Source organism: Melozone crissalis, unplaced genomic scaffold, assembly GCF_028551555.1.
Source record: "Melozone crissalis strain CALT ecotype California unplaced genomic scaffold, PUWL_Pcris_2 ptg000009l_1, whole genome shotgun sequence".
In the NCBI taxonomy this organism is placed as follows: Eukaryota; Metazoa; Chordata; class Aves; order Passeriformes; family Passerellidae; genus Melozone; species Melozone crissalis.
The window spans coordinates 21,093,243-21,110,580 of record NW_026535787.1 but is presented as its reverse complement, the minus strand read 5'-3'; the positions used below and the strand labels follow the sequence as shown (position 1 = coordinate 21,110,580).

The window sequence follows — 17,338 nt, the reverse complement described above, 5'->3', positions numbered from 1 at the left end:
GCGTACGCGCATGCGCGGGTGCGACGCCGGCTCACTTTCCCCGCCTCTGTGCTCTGTGGGCCGCGCTGTGCGGCGGGGCGGTGGTAGTGTTCGAGGGGCAGGGGAGGCTCTCCAGCGCTCAAGACACCCGAGTAGCAGCCCTGTGTCGAAGGCGTTGGTTTGGTGAGACACCAGCGCGTCCTGTCCCACCTCAGGGCAGTGTAAACTGCGTGGGCTGTGTGTGTGTGTTACCCAGACTGCCCGGCAGACACGAGCCCGTTAAGATGGGCTTGTTCATAACTATTAATATCCGTTAAGTCTACGGCTTCGTCGGGAGGGGAAGTGGAGAGGGAGGCACTCTCTGGCGACCAGTGACAGGACCCGAGGGCAGGACATGTATCTGTGTCAGGGGAGGTTTAGGGTTGGATACTTAAAAAGTTTTTTCCCTCAGAGGGTGGTTGGGAACTGGAACAGTGTCCCCGGGAAAGTGGTCACTGCATCGGCCTGACTGAGCTCAAAAAGTGTTTGGACAATGCTTTTCACGCTCAGGGTGTGACTTACGATTGTCCTGTGCAGGGCCAGAAGTCAGACTCGATGATCCTTGTGAGTTCCTTCTAACTCAGCGTATTCTGTGATTCTTTAACATGATTTTCATATGAGTAGTTAATGAACTTTGTCCCGTATTCAAGCTGTGTCTTTCTTTCCTTTATTTTTCTTTGCTCAGGGAACAACAAAAATGGCCAACCAAGAAGCAGCAGAGATACAAATTTCAGAGTTAGATTTACTGTTTAGCATGTTTCCTTATGAGGAAGAGTTTGCTGTCACAGACCAACTGGCTCTAGCTGAACTGAAACACTATGTTGAAAATGAGTCTGCAGAGGTGCCATCTTCAAAAGTTCAGTTTTTACTGAACATAAGGACAGAGATGCCTAATGCCTCTACGGTATTGTAAACCCTTTTAAAAAAATTATTGTATTACTTTGTGGGATTTTATGGCTTATGTGAAGTAAACATTTCCTCATTTGTTTTTAGGTGGAATTCTCTATATCCTGTGCTTTACCATTTAAATATCCAAGTGTTCTCCCAGAAATTACCGTGAGGTACAACTGCTAATAAAAATATTTATAAGTTAGAGTGTACTGCACAAATATAATTATGATCAGAGAAAGCAGTCCTTTTTTTTTCATGGTTTACTGCTGAATTAAGCCAGATTGACAACAGTGCTGAAGAAAAAACAAATATACAAGCTTAGGATTTCTCTGTTGTGGTCAGCAAATTAGTGAGGGAAAGGGAGAAAGTATGAAGGAGCCATCACCTGTATAGAAGGGTTACATGTAGATACTGTTCATAAGTCTGATGCTCAAGAAGAAAGATGTGTCTATTTTAATAAAGCTTAAGACTTACTAAACGGGTGAAAAGATAATCAAAGGTATTACTCTTCCCTTGTCACAATGCTGTTTCTTCCACCCTTCTGATTTTTTTTTCTGTTTAAAGAAGTAGACTTGTGTATTCCAGGAAATTAGTTCAGCCACCATACTTACTTTTAAAGTACCTTTTTTTTTATTTTATTTTACAGATTGGTAGTGCTGTTTGTGAATTCAAGAGCTAGCACACCAATTAAATAATAATTAAGATGTTTTCATAGCTAATATGAGTTAAATATGCACGTGCATATTATCTAGCTATGCCTGATTTTCTTGGCAACTTGAAGCAAAACTTTTCAAAAGTTATTAAGGGTCTGGAACACAAGTCCTAATCAGAAGCAGCTGAGGGAGCTGGGGTGGTTTAGGCTGGAGAAAAGGAGACTTGGGGGACCTTATCACTCTCTAGAGTTACCTGAAAGGAGACTGTAGGCAGGTGGAGATTGTGAGGCAGTGACGGGTCAAGAGGAAATGGCCTCAAGCTGTGCCAGGGGAGGTTCAGGTTGGACATTAGGAAGAACTTCTTCATGGAGAAGTTGGTCAGTCTTTGGAAGGAGCTGCCCAGGGAGGTGCTGGTGTCGCTTCCCTGGAGGTGGTCAGTACATGATTGGATGTGGCACTCAGTGCACTGGTTTGGTTAACAAGGTGATCATCTGTCAAAGTTTGGGCTTGATCTGGGATGTCTTTTCCAAACCTAAGGATTCTGTGCTTTTAAAAACATGGTAAATTGTAAACACATATATATATTTATATGCATTTATTTCTTTTTTAGGTCATTGTTATTAAGCCGCTCTCAGCAGATTCTCTTGAACTCTGATCTAAAAACATACTTGATGCAAAACTTCAGTGGCGAGCCCTGCATACTGAGTGCGAGGGAATGGGTTAAAGATCATGCAGCTGCTTACATTGACAAAGATCTTTCATCCTTCTCAATGGCAGCCTCAGATGCCACAAAGTCAGAAGTCACCACATTCACTCGATTGTGGATCTACAGTCATCACATTTACAACAAGCAAAAAAGAAAGAATATTATTGACTGGGCCAAGGAGCTCTCTCTGTCAGGGTTTTGCATGCCAGGAAAGCCAGGTGTTGTTTGTATAGAAGGTTTACAAAGTAGTTGTGAAGAGTTCTGGTCAAGGTTAGTTCTTCTTTATACTTAAATGCCATTAGTAGTTAGAATATTGCATTTTGTCATGTTGTACATGTGGCCAGAAGGTGGAAATTCAACCAACTGCCAAGCTGTGAAGATCTGAAAAGTGTGTTTATAATAATGTATGTACAACTCTGAATATCTGCTGTAGTGTTGGTTGCAGCACTCAAAGAAACTGGTACTGCAGGATGCACGTTTATTTCTGTTTTATATTCTTCTGTGTTTCACTTTGATAGAGATGGACTGCAGTACCCCAGTTGTTTTAGATTTGTGTGCTTTTATATCACTTCACATTTGTGTTTAATTTTGCTCCCATCATTTATCTTTCTGGGTGGTGCAGACTAAATAAGCATTGTAATTTGATTGTATCAGCTAAGAGTCTCGGAGAATTCTTAGCACAGGGAAGACAGAAGTGAGTCCTGAAATGGAAACCACATCCTCGTTAATTATTTTGTGAGGGATAGCATTAAAGATTTCCAGTCCTGAGGAGATAAAAAAGCCCCAAGCTTCTGCTTATGAGAGTGTTTGCATGTGAGTAGTATTTCTGTGACCAGCTCATGAACCGTTATCTCTGTCAATATATATACACAAATAGAATTTATTGATTTTTGTGATAGTAGTTATTCCATAATATTTCCCAAAACAGTCTTTATTTTATAAGTAGATTAATATTTCCTCAATTGCTTTCAGGATAAGAAGATTAACATGGAAGAGAATCCTTATTCGGCACCGAGAAGATGTTTCTTTGGAAGGTGGAGGACATGCTGAGATCCAGAAGCAACGAAAGTTCCCCACTTTGGAAGAAAAATGTTTTGATGCACATGGTGCCCGGGGAAATCATATGGACTTGGGGCAACTATATAATTTTTTAGAAGAAAAAGGATGTGCTGACATATTTCAAATGTACTTTGGGGTTGAAGGGCATTCAAGTGGTTGATCAGCAGAGGCCCCAGCAGCTACATTTTTAATTTAATCCTCTTAACAGATTCCTTAGCTTTTCTGCAACAGTTGATCATAGAGGGAATTAATAGTTCATGATTCATGTGATGAATTCAGTTTTCAGTATAAAAAAATATCCAGCGAAGTCCTGAATAATGGAAATGACTATATGAATGCTTTGTGCACTTTCTGGTGTTAAAGAGATTTAGGGTACATACCTATTTAAAATGAAAGAAAATGTGTTTGACAACCTACTGGACAGTTACAGAATTGTAGATGGATGAATGTGGTGAATGAATATACAAATAAGAAAAGACAAAATTGCAGTGTGGGTATCTCAGGAGCGAGAACATGATGTTTACATTAATTGTTACTGTTTACGTACCCTTAATGAAAACTTGTTTTCTAAAGAATCTTCTACATTCAACCTGAAAGTTTAGTAAGCCCTGAGATCATTATTTTTTTAAAAAAAAGAACAAATGGAGGGAGCAAGTTTACTGGAGTCTTATTCATGCTACCAAGATAAGCTAGGATTCCCACTCTAAGGCTTAAGAATTTTCTGTAGTAAAAGTGTGTGTGCAGGTAAGATAGATACCATGGTGTCTCCACTACATCTGTTAATTTGGTTTGTGTAAAAGCAGCAGGGTACCAAGGATCGGGTTCCCTTATAGCATGCTCAAAAACTCTGAAACGATCCTCAGCCTTCTGAGTTACCAAGTTTTCAATCCTGTAATGTGAAGTGCATTATGTATTTTTGAGTGGGATTTCAACAAAGTTGTATCAATGAATGCTAATTTTGCAGATACTGCATCTAAATCCCTGTAGAAAAAGCAGACATTGGTTTCTATTGATTAAATATTTTTATTAAATATTGATTAAATGTTTCTGTACCCATCCAGTAAAATCGCTAACATTCAGCTCTCTGGTATGGACTTGGAACACCTCTTGTAGGGATACTTTATAGCGATGTCATTCCACAAGGGTGGGTGAAACATTCCCAAATCCAAAGTCCTTGTAAGTGTACAAGAACGCTGCGGCTCCGTAAAGGCCCCACGGGACGCTCGAAGTTTAAGATCGATTGATTTAACTTTTATTTCTTTAAAGGATATTGCTGTGTTTAAGGCCACTCGAGGCAGGTACCCTCCCGCGCCGCGCGGCCCCGCCCCGGAAGTGTTGGGGTACCCGCGGTGGCTCCAGTCGGGCCCGGTCCCGGTGCCGCCGTCGCCATGGGGGGCAAGAACAAGCAGCGAACCAAGGGCAACCTGCGGGTGAGCGCGGCCCGCGGGGCCGGGTGGCGGGGCCGGGCCCAGGGCTCGGGGGCTCGCGGTTCCGGAACTCCAGGTGCCCTGGGCGGAGGGCCGCCGGAGCCCGGCTCCCTTGGCGGGGCAGCGCGATCTTCGGGGCCGGTTGTGGTAGCTGGGGCCGGGCCCGAAGCCGCCTCTTGGCCTGGGTCGTGCTTTAGGGGAGCGTGACTGCTGCTGCTGTGGTATTTGTACGGAGACGGAGAGCAAAATCACCGCGGGTGTAGATTCAGCAAGGGGCCGGTGGTACATTCGGTGTGGTTTTCTGTGCAGAGTTTTAGAATACACTCTTGCCAAAACGCCGGAGATGACGTGACATCTGCCCTATCACTCAGAATTATGGGAGAAGTCTGGTGTTCAGGTTCCCTAATTCCTCCGTGGATTTAAGGAAGACTAGGGAACGCAAAGCAGCATATCCTTTACAGCTCACATGCAGAAAAGATTATTTAAACCCCACAAGCTCACAAAATTGCTGCTGCCATAAGGAAATAAAAGTTATTTGCATTATAAGGTGTCCCAGAGGACATTTTAGCCTCAGTTAGTTTTGGGGCAGTCTTTCGAAAAGAGCGTTGAAACAAACCTGAGCCAATAATACAATGGGCAAATGGGGTAAACTAGAAGTGGTGCTGAGCTCCAAAACACACACTGTCTGATGGTATTTATTATATTTGTTACATATGCATGCTTTTGCTACATTTCTCTAAATCATTTTTGGCCACTTGGTTGCTGGGAGAATCCTTTATTTTGTCTGTATGTTTTTGTTTGTTCAGAGAATAAAGGAGAATTCCCTGGGAGCTGTATTGGCCTGTATAAGAACTAGGAAAGCCAGAAATAGTGAAGGAGGATAAATAGTTTCTTAAAAAATTGTTTATAGATTCTTAATAAATTGTTTGCTTGCAGAAGGAATTTTCTGTTAGCAAAAAAAAAATGAAAGCAATAATTTTCCATAAGTATTCATGCATTATGTGAAAAGGGAATTTTGATTCACAGAATCATCAAATAGACTCACAGAGTGATTTAGGTTGGAAGGGACTTTAAAGCTCATCCAGTCCCACCTCCTGCGAGGGGAAGGGACACCTTCCACTGGACCAGGTTATTCCAAGCCCTGTCCAACCTGGCCTTGAACACTTCCAGGGATGGGGCAGCCCCTGCTTTTCTGGGCAACCTGTGCTAGGGCTTCACCACCCTTACAGGCAAGAATTTCATATCTAATCTAAACCTATTTTGTTTCAGTTTGAAGTCATTCCTCCTTGTTGTATCACTACAGTTCCTGATGAAGACTTCTCTCCAGCTTCCTTGTAGGCTCTCTGCTGATACTGGAAGGATGTTATGAGGGCTCCCTTGAGCCTTTTCCAGGTTGGACAGCCCCAAGTCTCTCAGCCTGATCCTAAAGAGAAGAATAATTTTCTAGGTTTCTATGTTTAAAGCACAGGTGGACTCTTCTTTGAGAGACTTTATGTTAACTAGAAGGTTCATTATAAAATAAAATTAGCATCATATTTTTAAATGCGTAATGCGTGCAAAATAAAATGAAATGGATAATTGACTCCTGTCCCTTTTCTTTTGTCAGCCTTCTAGCAGTGGCCGAGCTGCAGAGCTCCTTGCCAAAGAACGTGGAACAGTGCCTGGGTTTATTGGCTTTGGGACGTCTCAGAGCGATCTAGGATATGTTCCTGCAATTCAAGGAGCAGAAGAAGTAGACAGCCTTGTGGATGCTGATTTCCGAATGGTATTGCGAAAACTTTCTAAAAGGGATGTCACAACCAAGTTAAAAGTAGGTGTATCCTTTGCCTGCCATATTTATTTTTTTTTAATTGGAGAATGATACCCTTTTTTTAAGGGTTTTTTAAGGGAGAAAGAGGAAATACCTAATTTCACTTTGGTGGATTTACTAGAACTGCAATACAGATTATATCCAGGATAACCTATAGCAAGGTCCATCATGCAATTATATCTATAGGCTCATTTGCAAGAAATTATTTGATTTTTGGAAAAGGAAGTTGCAGTTTCAGATACAAACTGGTAAATTACAGATTATATCTACCTGACTTTTTAAGTCATGCCCTTGATATTTTAATTTTAGGCTATGCAAGAGTTTGGGACGATGTGCAAGGAAAGAGAAGCGGAAGTTGTTAAAGGTGTTCTTCCTTACTGGCCAAGAATTTATTGTAAAATTTCACTGGTAAGTATTGAAACATTTAAATTAGAAACTTACCTATCTACTTCCTGTGACTACCTCTAAGGTGGTCTTTGTTTGTTTGTTTGTTTGTTTGACCTATCTACCTTTGTTGGAATTACTGACTTGTTCTAGGAGAAACATCAAGTTGAAGAAAAATACTGTTCTTTTTGTGGACATATTTCAGTATTGGCAGTGGGTGGAATCTTGAACTGTAAATGTCTGGGATGTACTTCCTTGATAGGTCTATTAGACCTTTATGTTTAAAAGATGGTACTATATTTCTGAGGAAAAGTTCTTTTATGTGGATTCCAAAAAGGCTAGAGAGTCTGTTCAGTTAAGATAGTTATAAACTTTCTTGATCTAGGGCTGACCAGACTTAACATTAAAAAAATACCCCAAACCCAAATATGAAAAGACCGTGTGTAGCCAGATTAGCAATGAGTTTCTTCATCTATTTATAGTATTTCCAAGCTGTCTAGAATGGCTACTGTTGAAAACATGGTATGGAACAAAATGAATCGCTATTCTTAACTATTAGAGGGATTCCTACTGTTTCTTTCTGGAGTCAAGAGTGTAAAAAATCATGATGTTGTAAACTCATTTGCAAATGAAGGATTGCAATGCACAGCTTATGGTAGTTCTAACTCAGATGTCTTCAAGGCTTCCTGTTTCTCCTGCCTCTTGTCTGTCTGTAAAGTGTTTGCATAAATTGGAAACAAAAACTGTTGTTTGGGATATCAGGAGAAAGTTACAATCTGAGTGTACAACAGTTTGGGAATATGATGCTACTAAATTAGGACGCTCCCCATATCTTGGGATAGCAAAACTTTTTTGTCATTGGTGTGTATTTTCAAATCTATGTTTCAAATCCAATTAATTGCAAACATGGCTTTTTAATCACCACTTTTGCTTTGAAGTACCTGAAATCAAAGGTGCATTTCTTAAACCAATAAACCTTTCTCTTTTTTTCCTTCTTTTCTTTGTTTAACAGGATCATGATCGCCGTGTTCGAGAAGCAACTCAGCAATCTTTTGAGCAACTGATTCTTAAAGTCAAAAAACACTTAGCTCCTTACTTAAAAAGTATCATGGGTTACTGGCTGATTGCTCAGTGTGACACTTACTCCCCTGCTGCTTCTGCTGCAAAAGTAGCTTTTGAAAAAGCTTTTCCTTCGAGCAAACAACCTGAAGCCTTAGTATTCTGTAAGGATGAAATTCTTAATGTGAGTTTACTTTTGTATTTTTTAAGGCTATATGTATATATATATATATATATATATAAACTTCTGTTACAAGTTTTAAAGTCATCCTTCCCCCATCTGTGCTTCATGGTTAAATTTCTTTCTTGCCTGAAACTTTGCCCTTGTGAAGAGAATGGTTTGGGTTGGAAGGGACTTTTAAAAGGTCTTTGTGTTCCACCCCCTGCGATAGGCTGGGACACCGTCCACTAGACTTGGTTTCTCCAAGCCCTGTCCAACCTGGCCTTGAGCACTTCCAGGGATGGGACAGTCCCAGCTTCTGTGGGCAACTTATGCCAGTGCCTCACCACCCTCACAGGGGAGAATTTCTTCTGTAAGGAAATATAAAAAAGAAAAATAATAAGGAATGCAGAGAAAAAAATACATATGTTTTTTTGGACTTGAGATGAGAACGACTGGAACCAAAGGAATGAATCATGAATTTCCTTGTGTGCATTCCTATGTAATAATGTTCAGTCAACACATAATGTTGCTGACAGATGGAATAATGATGCTGGAGTAGTTTAGCTATAGTGAAGAAGAATGCAGAATGCTGAGCAGTGTTTCAGCATCTACAAGTTTAATTCTGGCCATTATGCTTTTCTGTCAGTTAGATATGATACTCAATGGACCGAATTAAAAAAAGTTCAAAGATTGCATTGCTGGTCCGTCATGTGCAAACCTAACTGATTTGATTTGCCTCATTTTGGCTTCTTTTTAGCAGGAGCACATTGGCATGGGGCTGCAATTTAGTAAGTGTTAGGGAGACTCAATTCAGACAGTACCACAGCTACTATGTTCACCATGAGTCAAATTCTCTTCTAGCATGTTTACCAGCATGTCTAAAAATATTAGACAGCTCAGAGGCTGTGAAATTTTATTGTAGGGCCATCTCTGAATAATGTGTGGACTATATTGTTCACATATAAGTATTACATTTCTTTGGGTTTATATGCATGGTTTTTTCCCCCACAGGTACTTCAAGATCACCTTCTGAAGGAAACAGCTGATACACTTAGTGACCCTCAGTATGTTTGCCTGATAAATGTATATTTAATTCTTTAAATCTTGGTCTTTATTGGGTTCTCTGTCCCTGGAAGTAGTGAATTTAGTTTTGTTTCAGGAGACAGAATAATTATTTGAATCCAGATCCCAGCAACTTTAATTGGGACTTAAGTGTTGCATACAAGTAGAGATATTATAAAAGAAAGGCCAAATATATATATATAATTATTATATATATAATTATTATATATATAATTATTATATAAAATATTAATGTTATATAGTTTATTATACAAAATCAGGCCTTGTTCTGCTAAATTACCAGCTAGCCTGTTACTTATTTTAAGTGCATCTAGCTTAGCATTTTTTTAGGATTTTTCACATTCCCATGTGAAAAATCATAAAAAATGAAGGCAGTTAACACAACAGACTATTCTGGTAAGAGAATTGTTTGCACCTACAATAAACAAAAAATCTGTCTCATAGGGATCAGTGAACAAAATATCTAAACTAACCAAAAATGAAGTGATTTGACAGATGGACACCCTAGCCATTTATTGACGATTAAACTGAGTGTCAGTGTATTGTTAGCCAATTTGGTCTAACAAAGTACCTTCTGATATTTCCTATTAATCTGAGCTTTGTGAATAAAGAATTGGCTTTTTCTGCATGATAAAATTGAGTCCCAGCTGCTTATTACTACAACATTTAATATAAATATTTTTGAAAGTGTTACCAGTTATCTAATTTTGTTTCAGCTCTTTTAAGAATATAATTTGTGAGTAGCTGGAAGATGAGATGACTTGTAACTTTTTTCCTAAAACTTCATAGTGTAATTTAGAACCTATGGAAAGTTTATGTATTTATATTGCTGGCACCTGGAAATCAAAAAATAAACACAAAAAAAAATGAAAGCAGTTTAGTTTAGACAAACTTGGGATGACTGCTGGTTTATTTGTGGTCCACTTTTAACTTTTTTTTTGTTTTGCTTTCTGAGAACTGTACCAGAAGAAGAAAGGAAAGCCAAATTTTTCCGTATTCTGACCTGTTCCTTGTTAGCTTTAAAAAAGTTGCTCAGCGTATTGCCAAAGAAAGAGATGCATTCATTGGAGGAAAAGTTAATGTCACTTCTGTCCCAAAACAAATTTTGGAAATATAGCAAAAACAATGTATCACAGGTGAGTTTTTAATTTCTTCTTTATTTTGCTTGGTTTTTGTTACAGGTAATACCCTTAACCTAAGGAAGTATTAATTACTTGTATTCTACAATGATGCTCTTGGTACTTTGCTTAGGTTTGAAACAGCCTTCAGGTTTCTAGGTAGATTCTAGAAAGGCTAAAGAAACTGTTCAGTTAACATAATTATAAATTTTTTTGATCTGGGACTAATATCTGACTGGACTTAATGTTAAAAAACCCGCCAAACTCAATATAGACAATATTACTTGAAAATTTATCTAGTAGGCTAAATTTTTATTTCCATATCATCATAATCTACTTTTTGGCAATCTGCCATCATTAAAATTCATGTAGAAGATACAAACTGTCAACTTACAGCATGTATTCTTGGTGCTTTGGGGTTTTCATTTTTTAAATAGTTTTACTGATTTTTAATCTGTACATAGAGTAATGAAGTAATGCAATAGTATTTTGTTTAAAAGCTTTAAGTTGCTTTTGGGAAAAAATGCCTTTTGAGAAGTATATAAAAATACAACTTTTGACAGGCATTTCATCAGTAAACAAATTGTATTAAAATATTTGATAAGACTGTTTAATAACTATTTTGTTTTTCTTGGTTTTTAATAATATTTTAACCTTTGTTAATGTGATGAAATATGGGCATGGTGTGTTGTAAACTTTTATTGACTTTAAAAGGAATCTTATTAACTACATGTAGTGACAAATTCTGTTTTTCCTTCTGTGGCCTCTGTCAGGTTCGCTCAGCTTTCTTTGAGCTGATTTCTGCTTTTTGCCAGCACTTGCCTGAGGTGGTGAAAGCTGAAGCACCAAGAGTTTGTCCTGCTGTTCTTCTCAGCATTGATGACAGTGATGCAGTGGTGTGTCTTGCTCTTTGGGAAGCAGTGCTTTATACTATCACCACTATTGAGGTAATGTGAGATATTTTCATCAAATTTAACTTTTCACCAAGTGTGGTTCTCTGTGTAGAATTAGGAAGACAGGCTTGACTGAGTTTTCTTTATGGTTAATAACAGGAACTCCATAAGGGTACATCCTCCTTCTTTCATTGTAACTTTCAAATATATCATGTCCAGCATGTCTGAAAATTAGAGTTGTTTTATGAATTTAATTTAATTAATCTGAAACCCTTTCATCCAATGTAGTTACTAGTTAGTCAAATAATGCTTAAAACCTTTTTCTTTGTTAAAGACAGTTACAAAAAAGACCTGCAGTGCATTTTTGGTTAGTTTGTTTCCCCTTCAAATATAAGGGTTCTGTAGCTTTTTTTTTTCCCCCCTTAATTTTAAGTGAAACACTGGCTTTGAATTTATTAGCAGGATGAGTTGTTGCCATAGACTGGGATGCTTTGAAGGTTTAATGCTGCAGCTCCCTTTTGCAACTGCTGGAATGAACTGGAACAAGTTTTCTTGAAGAAAAACCCCTAACGGTCTTTGTTCAGCTTGTTATAAATATAGGTACCTTGAACTATAATAGATATGATAATAATTAAAATAGATCAGATGACAAAAAAATTTAGGGAGGGGGAAGTGCCAAAGCAGTTTCTAACCATCAGAAAATTTTTGAAGAGAGTTTTGAATTAGTGATACTTCCAAACTCATTGGCTTTCCGTGATAATGAGAACTTAAAATTAAATACAGTATTAATTACAATAGCGATTCCTATGAAGCATGATTCCTATGAAGCATCATGAAAGTAGGATTAAAGAGAAACCTTTAATTGCAGTTGCTATTAAGAAAGGTCAATTGATTTTAAACAGTGCAGAAATAGTTTTATCATGTTAACTTCACAAGCCAAAATAGGGAGAAAGTGATTTTAAAGATACTGGCAAGTGAGTAACTTAACAGAATTTAAATTTCACAATGACATGTTTCACTATAATATGGGGATGTATGTTAAATGGCTAACTTGGGGGTTCTTCTGAGGCAACATATTGTTGTTTAATTTACAGTAAGTTAATTTCTTTCTGTAGGACTGTTGGAGTCATGTAAATGCCAGAAAAGGAGTTCTGCCAAAGCTCTGGACAGTGCTTCGAGAAGGTGGGCAAGGATTAGCTACTGTTATCTACCCAAACCTCCTGCCCTTCATTAGCAAGGTGCCTCTTGACATTGTGGAACCGAAGCTGGAATACTTCAGAGTTTTTTTCAGCTCTATAATTCAAGGGTATGGACCACAAATTTATTTATTTGGAATCAGTCTCTTTTACGTTTGGAAACAAAGAAACTAATCTTTAAGCATTTGAAGATAAATGAGATTATATTTTTTAAATTATTTTCAAAATCCAAAACTGGAGTCAGTCCTTTGTGGCTGTTCCTGTCATTTTAAACCTTCAGCTTTCCTTTTGATTTTACTATATCTTCCTTACATGAAGCATTCTTATCTTTCCTTGTCAAAGCCTTGTGTTTATTCCATGACAAATTTGAATATGGAACATTATTATAATTAAGAGTGACTCTTAGGAATCACACTCTTCTCACCAGTGTGTAATTCTTACATAGGGGATTAACTTTGTGATAGTGACATTTCCTTTATGCACAAACTGTAATTCTTGTGATACTCATTTTTAAAGGATGAAACTGCTTGTACTTTGTGCCTTTAAAATACCTCAAAACCACCTTTCTATCAAATCTAATTTAAATGTGCACCTGTGCATTGCATACTCAAAAGGATATAGAAATTATTTTACGAAATGCTGAAATTTAATTTATTTAAAAAATAAATGAAAAACAAATTCAGTTCTCTGCTGATGTTGGTGTGAAAATTAGCAGAGCTCTTGGAGAAGAGAGTTATGTGGGGGTTTGTTTGAAAAGTGTATAGAATTTTATTACACGTAGTAATGATTGTAATATTTCTGTGATCATTCGTGTGATCTAATATTCATTAAAAAGCAAAGAAATTGCAGGTTTTCCGACTCAAAACTGGGGAGACTGTCTTTAAGTGGCTTTCTTTTTTTTCCTCCTTTTTTTTTTTTCCTCTTTTTTTTTCCCTGTAATGACAAAAAGTCACATTCTCTGAACTTCTGTGTATTGTGTGGAAAATTGCAAAAGAGTTTTGACAGCCAGCTGAAACAGGAGACAGTGTGCTAGGCTGTATATGGTTTCTCTGTTTATGTAGATCTGTTTTTTCTGAAGCTAAGACTGAATGAAGAATTTCATTGATATAGATTCTGTTAAATTCTTGGGTTTATCAGCTTTCTAAATTGACTTTATTTTTATCTGATTCCTGCAAATGACTCTGTGATCCTGTATTCTCATATTGGTGTCTGGATCAGAACAAGGTAATTCAGGGTACATTGATAACATTCATACTGGGTTTCTTGAAAACTGGGTTACTTGGTTTCTTCTGTGTCTTCTCACAGGTTGTCAAATGAGAGGACAATAGCCAGTCCTTCAGAAAGTTCAGCAATTATAACTGCATTTATGGAGTGTCTGTGCTTTGCTGTACTACAGAAAGGAGAAGACCAAAGCCAGATTCATCAAATGCTTATATGTGACCAGGTATTAATCAGAAATACTAAATATTGTTGTGTGTGCATTTAATAAGTCAAAATTAAAGAGAAATGTGAATTTTAGGTGAGGATTTACTTCTCTGTTTAGATTTTCCCTAGATTTTATGGCAAAAAACCACACAGAATTGTCAGGGCTGGAAAAGACATGATCATCCAGTCTCACTGTCAGCCCAGCACCACCAAAAATCACCCCCAGACCATGTGCCCAAGAGTCTCATCCAGATGTCTCTTAAGCACTTCCAGAGCTGGTGACTCCACCAACTCCCTGGGCAACTTATTCCAATACCTGACCACATTTCCATTGATTTTTTTTTCAATACCTGGTCTGAATTTTCCCTGCTGCAATTTAAGGCCATTCCTTGTCATCCTTTCACTTGAGACACGGCAGAAGAGACCCACCTCCACCTCCTTTCAGGGAGTTGTAGACAGTAATGTGTAGCAAAAGTACAGGTACTGAATTTAGGGTTTTTTTTCTTCCTATGAAATCATCCTTTTTACTGTGCAATTAAAGTTATATTTATGGGGGATAAAAGTGCCTCCCATCCTGTATGTTTTTATAAAATGTTCAAACATAAATAATTCTGATATTTGCAGAGTTGCTTCCAGAATGTTTTTCAGAATTATATAATTTCTTGGTATTATAAAGAATAAAATGGTTTTATAAATTGGATCACTGTTCTTTAATACATTTTTTTTTGTCTTTATAGTTAATTCCTTTTGTCAGTGCTGTACTTAAGGAGCCCAAGTTACAAAGTGGACCGTTGTTTTATCAAACAGCAGAAATGCTGAGTTCCTGGGAAGCTAAAGCAGAACTCTCCAGTGATGATGGCACAGATGAAGTTTTCCAGAAACTGTTGACAGATTTTTGGGGCCATCTTTCAAAAATGTGTATACTTCATGTTGATAGGTTGGATGCTGACAGGAAATTACTGTTTGCCATATCTGGTATGCTAGAAATTCTTCATAATCCGAAGAGTGCTATGAAACCAAACAATAGAAAATCTCTAAAAATCAGATTTACAGATGAGGATGAATTTGAAAGGAACACTGAGAGTCGAAAGCTCATGGAAGTTAGAAATGGTGACTCTGAAATTCAAGCTGACTTGCAGCAAACGTCACGTCTAAGGAAAGAACCTCTAGAGAACTTAGTCTGCAACCTGGCTGAGCTGAGCATTGTGTATGTCAATGAACAGAAGTCAGAACAGCATTTGAACTTTCTCTCTACCCTGCTCAACACTTTTTCCTCAAACAGAGTTTTCCAAGTACTTTTAGAGCAGGGAAATAATGTAAGTCCTGCTCAAGCTGAATCCCAAAATGAAGTGAAAGCTCATAACCGAAGTCCATCTGTACAATTTCTGTATCTGAATTTAATAACCTGGCTGAAAGAAGACTGGAGAAAAGACACCCATTTCCTGGTTGATATTTTATACAGTGTACTTCATTGTTGCAACAATAATGATGAAAGGAAAGTCATTCTTGATGATTTAGTAAAGGTATGACTGGTACATGATGTTAATTTTTATCAGAGTCATTACTGTTATTGTGGGCTGTGGTTCACTAATAATCTTATTTTGGCACTGTTGCATGGATGATAATTCTACATGAATTTGGGTTAAGTTCAGCATAAGGAAGATAGTTTTTGGAAAGTTGGACATGATAGTGTTGGGGTGAAAGGTTCTGTCCTTTTCTATATGGTCTAAATAATTTTGAAGAAGTATCATCAGAATTTCTCTCCTCTTGGTTCTTTATACAGTGTACTTTAATAGTAGTCATTGGTAGCCTTTTGTATACAGTCCCTTACTGAATTTTGTGGGAAAGATTTACAAGACAAAAATGATACAATCAATAACGTTGTTACTGAATTTTATCAGCTTCTACTTATGCCTACAGAACAGATAAAATGGCATTATTTCTTCCTAGTCAGCAAAGATTTTTATTAAATATTGGGGAATTTTGTTTTTCTTTTCAGATGGATCTTAAGTGGGTTATTTTTCTCCAGATAATTCAAAAGGTAAGATTAAGATTTTTCTTTGTTCTTGTTATGTGTAATTTTTAATAATTCTCTGATGTTAGCTTTGAGACTCATATGTGTTTGTAGTGGTAATTTCCATAGTTTGAAAATCTTACAGTTTTAGAGTACTGTTTGATTTAAATGCACTTAAATCTGGGGACATTCTTAAAAATGAAATGATGATGCCAAAACAAAAAAATCTTTGTCCCGCCTGTTTTTGATCAGTTTGTTTTGTGAGCCAGAGGGATTCCTGATTTGTGGATCATCTATTCTAAGCTAGAGAGAATGGAGCTGGGGATTAGACCAATAATTAAAATTATTATTTATATCATCATCCTACAAGGTGCTTATAAGGGAAAGGTAGTATTCGATTTTTTCTGCTGAATATTGACAAACTGACATTTAAGTTGGGATGGGATGAAATAGGAAGTGTATGATGAATTTTTGGACAAGGACTCATAACACTTGACTTACGGTCCGGTACATAGACCACAGGATCTTCCCTCACATATGCTGTGTATATTAGGAATACTGAGTTTTTGTGATTTTTTTTAACTTACAGTGGCTCATCAGCAAAATAAAGTTTTTGTGACCTTCTCTTTCTTCTTTAAGAAATTCAGTTGCTGTAAACAGTTTTTATGTTGTAAATAGATTTTATTTCAGCCAACTCGGTCATCCAGAAGTTATTTTTCTAACTCCAGTGTAGGAATTTCCAGGGCTCTATAATTGGAGGAGAAACATAAGGAAGCATTTTCAGAAAGTGACTTGTTTCACTCTGCAATAGAGATCTGACCCAGCCATAAGTTGTGGTCTCTGACAAAAAAAAAGTTGGGGGATGTTGTTACAGATGTAAAATCTGAAGGCTTTTTATGGCAGATGATGTAATTCTCACTCTGTGTGTGCAAGTTTGACATACTAATCTTGTGCTTAGTAATAAAAGTTAATAGTTAATAATGGATTACACAGAGAAGCTGTGGCTGCCCCATCCCTGGAAGTATTCAAGGCGAGGTTGGATGGGTTTTGGAGCAGCCTGGTTTGCTGGGAGGGGGTTGGTACTTAAATTGGAACTTGGAAGATGATCTTTATGGTCCCTTCCAACCCAAACCATTCTATTATTCGATACCCTCAAAAGATTCCTGGAATGTTTTTCTTGTGATCCAGGCATGCTCAGGCACAACGAAACTTTCCTTAGTCTCTGACTGGCTGAAAGGAGACACGCTTGGAGAAAGACTGGTAATGCTGGCAGATGATCTGTGTCACCTGGGCTTAAAACCTAGAGCAGCCTCATCAGGATCAGCCTCTTCGGAAATGTGGACTGTTCTGAGCTTGGTGTTGTCACAGCACGTTAAAAGTGGTGAGCATATATAATCCTTGGAGTTCATGAAGTGTAAATGCTGCACTTAACCCTTTGC

At 37.7% G+C, this 17,338-nt stretch overlaps 2 protein-coding genes across 3 annotated transcripts in view; both read left to right on the top strand.

The window, feature by feature from the left end:
- The first annotated feature begins 1 nt into the window (after position 1).
- Positions 2–4,369, top strand: RWDD2B (RWD domain containing 2B). 2 transcript variants are annotated; one of them, XM_054270218.1, is made up of 5 exons: positions 2–162; positions 704–922; positions 1,012–1,079; positions 2,173–2,538; positions 3,241–4,369. In XM_054270218.1, exons 2-5 carry the CDS (start codon positions 716–718, stop codon positions 3,485–3,487), a joined length of 888 nt encoding a protein of 295 aa, XP_054126193.1. In that variant the 5' UTR covers positions 2–162; positions 704–715; the 3' UTR covers positions 3,488–4,369. The 2 variants fall into 2 exon arrangements, with proteins under 2 accessions (XP_054126193.1, XP_054126192.1); XM_054270217.1 differs by having other exon boundaries at positions 2–582.
- Positions 4,370–4,677: 308 nt separating this feature from the next.
- The window catches only part of LTN1 (listerin E3 ubiquitin protein ligase 1), a 31,398-nt gene continuing 18,737 nt past the window's right edge, over positions 4,678–17,338 (top strand). The window contains exons 1-12 of the mRNA XM_054270372.1: positions 4,678–4,757; positions 6,361–6,564; positions 6,874–6,972; positions 7,961–8,191; positions 9,182–9,234; positions 10,209–10,389; positions 11,145–11,318; positions 12,380–12,570; positions 13,766–13,904; positions 14,623–15,408; positions 15,885–15,926; positions 17,088–17,280. Coding sequence (XP_054126347.1) covers positions 4,716–4,757; positions 6,361–6,564; positions 6,874–6,972; positions 7,961–8,191; positions 9,182–9,234; positions 10,209–10,389; positions 11,145–11,318; positions 12,380–12,570; positions 13,766–13,904; positions 14,623–15,408; positions 15,885–15,926; positions 17,088–17,280 — 2,335 coding nt within the window. The 5' untranslated portion in view covers positions 4,678–4,715. The remainder of the gene's footprint in view (positions 4,758–6,360; positions 6,565–6,873; positions 6,973–7,960; positions 8,192–9,181; positions 9,235–10,208; positions 10,390–11,144; positions 11,319–12,379; positions 12,571–13,765; positions 13,905–14,622; positions 15,409–15,884; positions 15,927–17,087; positions 17,281–17,338) is intronic.

Excerpts from the sequence above, each read along its gene's own strand:
- RWDD2B (XM_054270217.1), top strand. Across the intron at positions 923-1,011 it reads AGATGCCTAATGCCTCTACG|GTGGAATTCTCTATATCCTG; the intron begins GTATTGTAAACC and ends ATTTGTTTTTAG. Across the intron at positions 2,539-3,240 it reads TGTGAAGAGTTCTGGTCAAG|GATAAGAAGATTAACATGGA; the intron begins GTTAGTTCTTCT and ends AATTGCTTTCAG.